This window comes from Pocillopora verrucosa, chromosome 1 (assembly GCF_036669915.1).
Source record: "Pocillopora verrucosa isolate sample1 chromosome 1, ASM3666991v2, whole genome shotgun sequence".
In the NCBI taxonomy this organism is placed as follows: Eukaryota; Metazoa; Cnidaria; class Anthozoa; order Scleractinia; family Pocilloporidae; genus Pocillopora; species Pocillopora verrucosa.
The window spans coordinates 26,981,867-26,989,909 of NC_089312.1; the positions used below are offsets into that span (position 1 = coordinate 26,981,867).

General features: G+C 37.2%; 1 protein-coding gene across 1 annotated transcript; it reads left to right on the forward strand.

Moving 5' to 3' along the window:
* Positions 1–990: 990 nt before the first annotated feature.
* LOC131779803 (anoctamin-4-like) lies at positions 991–6,849 on the forward strand. The gene is made up of 8 exons (XM_066159743.1): positions 991–1,148; positions 1,607–1,704; positions 3,540–3,673; positions 3,788–3,940; positions 4,068–4,120; positions 4,813–5,021; positions 5,208–5,340; positions 5,649–6,849. The coding sequence occupies exons 1-8, from the start codon at positions 996–998 to the stop codon at positions 5,829–5,831; spliced, it is 1,116 nt and encodes a 371-aa protein (XP_066015840.1). The 5' UTR covers positions 991–995; the 3' UTR covers positions 5,832–6,849.
* Positions 6,850–8,043: the final 1,194 nt, after the last annotated feature.

Sequence of the window (8,043 nt, forward strand, 5' to 3'; positions counted from 1 at the left end):
TGAAGACATCTTTTCATTTAAGATGTACCTTTTCCAGTTTGGGAAATTCTATTCGTCACTCTTTTATATTGCGTTTTTTAACTCAGGTGAGGTTTTATGTCATGAGGAACAAGGGGAAAAAAAGTACTTAGAGCTCTCCTAAGGAAAGAAAACTCAAAATCGTAGGACATTTTCGATTGTCTGGGACGACTGACGACAAATCGGTTAAAATCGAGAGCGCTTTTTTTTTACTGACGCAACCCAGATTTTTGCGATGATCCGCGATTACTGAAGGTTAATGAAAACTCCTATTTTGAACTGTCGTTAGTTTTAATTTGCTACCGTTCCTTGGCTCCTGTAGCCCCGAGTCCCAAATGAAGTGGTGTCTGTTCTATTTTTCGCCAACCATCAGACAATCGGAATGTCTACGATTTCGAGTTTCATTAATTAGAAAACTCTGGAATCATCGAGAAATATTGAAATTCCCGACTATCCGGGATTTTTCCCGCCAGCCTTAAGTGTCATTGTTTTTCTCACGATTTAGGCTCTTCGAATGACATGCAGATCGTGATCTTCCCTCACCCATTTGCTGTTGCACGGTTCTGCTGTTGTCTTGTTTCTTTGTGATGCTGTGTTGTGATATTGACGATCAAAAACAACAACAGGAGAGCCGTGTTACAGCGAATCTTCGAAACGCGCTAAGCTGTTGAGAAACAGCCCACCACATTGGAGCATAATGTTTCAGAAGGTGACTCGTATACACTCGACCTCATCACGTAAAGAAAACTCGCACTAAGCCATTGAAACGTCGCGATTCACATCAAAAGGAAAAAAATCTTCAGAAAAATAGTTTTACATAATTACCAGTAGGAACTTTTATCTATTTACATAGAAGCGTTAAACACATTAAAAATTGTTTGGCATCACAGCGGTAGAATGAACGTATTGAATCATATTTTGAGAATATTTTCAACTGACAATTATAAGTTATCTGTTTAGGGTGAGACAGATTTTTTATGCATAATTTTAAAAATGGTACTGAACAGACCTACGGGGACAACAATTTTCGTCCCTATGGAAGAAAGAACTGCGCTGACAAAAAAATGTTTGTTTTCAGCCCTGGAAGGCCAGCAGAATTTAACAGGATATTTGGTTTTCGACAAGAAGAGGTAAGAAAAAGTATTCGATATGTAAAGCTTTTTTGTGACAGTTTAGGGTATTTAAAGCTGCATTGGGTTGATCAGACGGTACTGTCGTCAAAAATTTGCGAGAAAAGGAAGGGAAGATCGTCTTTAGACATTGTTTGTAATTGAAGTAAATAATGTTTTTCGCCTTTGGTCCCATTAGTTGGACCAGTTTAAAAAGGACGCGTTTGATTAGAATTTATATCGTAAGGGTGTATGTGATGTTCGTTAAATTTGACAGTGCAAGGTTTGCCGACTTGGAAATAGTTGCTTTAACAATTTGAATCTTATTTTTGACTTTTTTACCTCCTTTGGACAATATTAGTTCATTTCAATCAGAAAATAGAAAGTAAAATAAGGCATAAAAGTAACTGAAAATATCTTTCAAACATAGAGCAGTTGTAAAGGAGAATTCTGAGTTCATTTTTATGTTGTTCTGGCAGTGTAATCCGGCAGGTTGTTTATTTGAGCTCTTGGTCCAGCTGGCAGTTATCATGGTTGGAAAGCAGATCTTCAATAATTTTATTGAAATAATCGTCCCGTAAGTAGCCCGTAAAGAGATGAGGTACATTTTTAACGTTCCCGCTTTTTGAGACTTCATTGGACTTAAGGCAGGTTTTAGAAAATTACACATTTATGGACATTTACGTATTCTAATGTAATAACAGTTACTGTTAACTAGGAGTATTTACGTTGTGCTCGATATACTTGGACAGTTTTGCAATACGACATACATAAAGGTGTAATAGCTTATTGGAGAAGCACATTTATAGCGTAAGTGAAACACAGGTATAGTAATCAGAAAACCGGAATCGCTGAAAAAAAAATCAGGGAATGTATTTGTATAGGTAATCACATGATTTCGAGTGCAATTTGGAATAAATAAGCACGAGTAAATTTTTTCAAAGACTAACAAAATTGCACGAGCCCGTAGGGCGAGTGCAATTTGTGGTCTTTGAAAAACTTAACAAGTGCTTATTTATTCCAAATTGTACGAGAAAAATCATGGGATTACGTGTTAATAATAGACATGAAAAAATACGAGATGGCTTATCATAGTTAAGCAGAAGCAAAGCGCGCGCATCAAGAGCAAAAATAATTTATTCAAACCGTGCGTTCGGTCAAAACAACAATGTACGATCAAAAAATAATATGCGATGATATCTTCACATCTTTAAGGCGCAAAAAAGTTCAAAGTCCGGCTAAACAGTTCAAGGAATTGTTCAGTCTGTGTCCGAATCACTTTCGATGATATGGAATCGTCGTTTTCGAGGTTTAACCATGTTTGTTTTTAATTTCGGCGTTGGATCGCTCGAGCAAAGTGTTAAGCAAGGTCGGCTTGTAATTTTTGATTTCCTTGGCAATTCCCTTCTCTAAAAACCACTTTTTCCAGACCGAAACCAAAAACAGTGCTTTTTACAGTGTTTTGGTTGTCTGAGCTGTTTTCAGCTGCGGTGGCGAAAGAAAACCTACTTAAAAAGCAGGCCATTGTTTCGCTCGCAAATTTTCAAATTTTCAAATTTTGTTGCGACATCGAAGGCTCTCATTTGATTGGCTATCTATGAGTTTCTTTGATTATTGACCAATCAGAATGTTTGATTTGTTACTTTCTTTGCACTGAATTAACCCTCTTCTGCACTGAATTAACTCTCTTCTGCACTGAATTACCTGAAAACTGCATTTATCTTGACCAATCAGAACTGAGAAATTTTTCCATGTATATTATTATTGTGGGAACATGCTCCAAACACATTTTACAGTGAAATAATACTTTTAATTGTTTAGTCCTGTAAAACAGTATTTCACAGGCCAAGTCACTCATTCTGCGAACGTTTTGGATTAATAATATTTTGACTCAAATTTCAAATGAGTGGGATGATCATTTGGGTAAGCACTCCTATTTTTTCATCATCATCATCATTATCACCACCACCACCACCACCACCACCACCATCATCTTCATTATTATTATTATTATTATTATTATTGCTGTAGTTGATATCGTCACCATTATTATTATTATTATTATTATTATTATTATTATTATTATTATTATTATTATTATCACTATGGTCTCTTTTATTCCTGAAAATAGAGGATATTACATGGCCGCGCGAAGATAATTAATTCTGTTCGAGTGTTGGGAAACATTTCACGAGTGAGCGAAACGAACGAGAGAAATATTTTTCAACGCGTGAAGAGAAATTTCGTAGCTCCAAGCGGCCTTGTAATATTATAATCATAGTATCGGTATTGTTTCCACGTGTAAAGAGAAACATGTTATCTTCACGTGTGAAGATATCATGTTTTCGCGCGAAAACTCACTTGGTATTTGACTGAGGTTTATATTATTATTATTATAATTATTTTCCACAGAAAGCTTCAGAACTGGTGGAGACGCCGTCAGAATATTGAAACCCCCGACTTGACCGAATACACACGTTGGGAACTGGACTATGACTTGACTCAGTATCCCGTGCACGGGTTGTTTTATGAATACCTTGAGATGGGTAAGAACTGCGCAGCTTGTACGGTTGAGCGAAGGAGATGGTTGAGATTTTACTGGTTATGAACTCTGTTTTGTTTTTTTGTTTTTTGTTTTTTTTTGTTTTTGTTTTTTCCAGTGATCCAGTATGGCTTTGTGACACTATTTGTGGCCGCCTTTCCACTTGGACCGTTCTTTGCCCTCATCAATAACTTGTTGGAAATTCGTCTTGATGCTTACAAGTTTATCGTGGTTTTTCAGCGCCCAATGGCAGCTCGTGCGCAGGATATAGGTATGCGTTATATACAAAAAGAGGGCCGATTATTTTTGTTGGTCTTAAACATTTTTTATTAATTGAAATTCTATTTAGGAACTACCGAACGGAACACTTGAAAAAAAAAAACCTTTTGTTTTCACAGGAATTTGGTACGCAATCTTGAAAGGCGTTACGAAGATCTCTGTGGTCGTAAATGTAAGAATCTATTTAACAAAGTTGTGCGTTTTTGAATATTAATTCTTTAAGGATTGAAATTGAAAGAAAATCATTAAAAAAACGGAAAATAAACACAGAAAAATTACTTGGGCGACAGATTCAGTTACAAACACAGTTGTTTTTTCCCCCAATTTTATCGAATAAAGAAAAAATTAATGAGACAGTTTTTCCCATGTTCAAGCAAAAAAGGTTGGTCCTGACTTAAATCAAATAACAATAATATAGTCAAATTTGGTCACCTGATGGTAGTTATTGACCTGTAAGAGCTAAAACTGAAGGATTTCCTACTAGGATGAGATATTTCATGGCTTTGGTAACTTGCAAATTCAAGCGGACAGACAATGATTTAGCGTGTTCTACAAGGACCGCTCATTTTGCTTGAAAACAGTTTGTATTCAAAAGAACTTGAGCAATAGTATTGCTTCATTAATCGTACGTGCTGCATGCTGCGGTTCGAGTCACTTTAGTTGAAGGAAGCATACTTGAATAATTTGAATCAGCGATTTAAAGAGCAGAATACAGCAGAGAGTTATCTCTTTGTTCTACCTGTTGTCAAAGGTGAAAAACATGTCGTACTCGGCGTTTTGATTTAAAACCAAAGAGAACTTATTGTAAGGAAAGCCACAATGTATAATCACGGTAACTTGTTTTTTTCTTACCCTTTTTGTTAGGGCTTTGTGATTGCCTTTGTTTCCGAATTCGTCCCCAGACTGTATTACACCCTAGGTGAACACAACGACAGCTTGGAAGGATTTGTAAACCACACCTTGTCGTGTTTTGCGGTGGATGATTTTCCTGAGTCTGAGAGACCTTCTGGAGCTGCTGCTGTTGAGTTCCCCCTAAGAATTAACAGTTGTGGGTTTAATTTATCTACCTGCAGGTAAAATAACAAGGAGGGTTCTGTTTTATGGTTTAGTTCTTGCAGAAAAAAGAATCGCCTTTACTGATTAGTGTACTGATTCATTAATTTGTCAAAGCTTGCTGGACGCTTGGTGACACTATTGTAAGAATCATAAGTCATCCATTATAACTCAAGTTTTAAAGGTCTTGTGTGCTTGCATTTTAGATTCCGAGGGTATTATGAACGACCAAAAATTACAATACTCAACACGACCCTTCCAAATCCGAATGCTTACAAGTTCTCGACAGCTTATTGGCATATTTTGGCGGCCAAGCTGTTTTTTGTGGTTGCCTTTCTGGTGAGTTTGTGTCCACTTTTAATTGTGGGACGCTCGTTATGATGCACCTGATGGGATACTGAGAATCGGAGTATTTTCCTACAAATAGAATTGTTGGTTGAGATTACTGCAGTAATGTTGTAAAAAGAAGATTCCACCCTATCTGTGTTCCTCTCTGTTTCCTAGTTGATCCTTGTAGCAGTTCTGTGAAACATTTAAAACTGACCAACCAAAAAAAAAAAAACGGTTCAGTTGAAGAAACTTACCTACCATCTAATATTTCTTCTTGTGTTTGGCTGATCGTCTTATTATTTTGTTATTTTGTGCAGCACATCGTGTTCGGTATGACGGCAATCTTGGCTTGGATTATCCCCGATGTTCCGAAGGAAGTTGACAATCAAGTCAAGAGAGAGAACTTTCTTGCCCGCGAAGCCTTACGATCAGCAGATCAACAAGATTCTGCCTCTCCAGTCCCTAGGGAAAATTCGCGCGGGCAGGATGAAATGTTGTGAAATGTTGTAGAATGTCGTGTTTTGACAGAAATTATCTCGTAGTCAATGACTTTTAACTGATATCGGTATAGGTAGTTAAATCTGATAATACCACCGTCGCATATTTTGAATAGTTTCTTGTGGTAAAGTAAGGCAAAGTTCGAAAATCTTCACCAAAAGCCAGTGCTTTTCACAAGCTGCGTGTCATAGCTCGCTGACCCATACGATTGATAGTCTTCATTTATAAACTCAGTTTAATCTTTCTAATAGCAAATGGTCAGTACGTGTCTGTTTTACATAGAATAAAGGGGGTACGTCTCTAAAGAAACTGTGGTGCTGCGTCGGTGGGAGAGTATAGCAGGTAGTTTACTTACTGTTAACAACTAAGTTGAAAACGTAAATTGGCCACCGTAAAGAGTAAAAAGCTGACGTTTCGAGCGTTAGTCCTTCGTCAGAGCGATGGCGAAGGGCTAACGCTCGAAAAGTTCTGACGATCTGACTGAAGGGCTAACGCTCGAAACGTCAGCTTTTTTACTCTTAACGGTGGCCAATTTACGTTTTCAACTCAGTTGTTAACACTAAATTACCTGTTTTACATAGATCAGCGTTCTAATTAAACAGTGTAAAACTTTATAGTAAGACTAACACCGTACAAGATTAATTATTGGTATTCATAGTTGGTTTGTGTGGTGACTTGATGTGCGCGTAAGGTGACATGTGAAATTGCCGTTGGGAACGAACTATTTTTCTTTTGATTGTCAGGTTCGTTTCTTTAGCCTCAACTGAAAGACCTCGAGAATTTAAGACACTTGCTGATAGAAAGCTTTTCCATTCCTTCATTACTTATTATACCTTTTTTTACTGGCATTGAGCGGCTTTAAGAGAATACCAGGTCTTTTGGTTGCTTGAGATACAATATTTATTTTTCCAATGAAGCCATCCAAATACATTAATGCCGTGCTAAAGTAAAGGAGTAAGAACAGATCCATCCAGGACTTGTTTGTAACAGTAATCAAAATAAACTGCTAGGCAATACAGACGCCTGCGTAGCTCGTGATTTTATCACTCCGTTTTCCTTCGGCGATTGCATTTTCTGTTTGTTAGAGTCAGAACATAAAAGGCCAATGGGCCAGATGTTAGCGTTATTGATATGCGAAATCTAGTGAGGGATCATATCAATTCGTTTTCACCATAGTTTTAAAACTGAGGTTTTAAAACTAAGCTTCTTGGATTCGTTGATGCCTGAACTAAGAGAAAATGAAAATTAAAGGGTGTATGGACTCCTGTAGAGGGGCTAGTAATGGCGGGATTAATCAACTAAAAAACTTAAAGACAGAGCTGAGTGGGTAAGGAGGGAGTTTCTCTCAAAGAACTCCGTGGGTTGTCTTGGGGTATGCCAAGGTGGGCACGAGACTTGCAGGGGTCAATGGAAATAGCAAAGCAGCTTTGCACTTTCGTCTCATCAACGTACTTCTGATTTAGTAGGATACGCTGGTTAATTCTCAGTACACCTTTTTTTTTTTTTTTTTTTTAATCCATACAGACTCGATGTAGATTGGAGAAGAGCAAAGTACTGTTATTATCACGCCTGAGCTTAACAGTCATTCCATGTGCCAATTCTAGGTTGCCAGTTACTTTTACTTTATTTTTTTAGTTTTTTTTGTTTGTTTGATTGATTTTTGTTGTTGTTTTTTTATGCGTTTTACAGTTTTAAGTCTGATAATCCGTCCCGCTCTCAAGGTATTACCGAAACTTTCTTCACTTTTTCCATGAAAGGGAAGTCGCATTCGGTCGAATATAAATTATAGGCCACCCCTTTTGTTCCGACAGATGGTCCACGAATAAACTCCTTACTTCTGCTTCTACCTCATTGCAAATCAGATGGTAGTGTGTTGTCTTTATCACTATTCGCAAAGTAACAAGTCATTTCTAGAAGGCAAAGTAACTTAAACTCTCTCGACGGTTTTATTGATAACCATGTGATTTAACAGCGTTGCTTACTTAATCACGATTACAATCTCATTGTCCATACATCTTTAAGCCCCTCTGTTGTTTGTTTGTCACAAACGTTTTCACCTTGTTTCAGGAATGTACGTTACTTTACCAGAGACGGCTTCTAATCGGTGCTACAAAATTGTTCTAAAACCTGATCTTTTTTTCATTGTAAGCAAAAGCAATACATGAAATTTTATTTCACGAGAGAGAAGATTAAAATAGACCAGTATAATGAAAC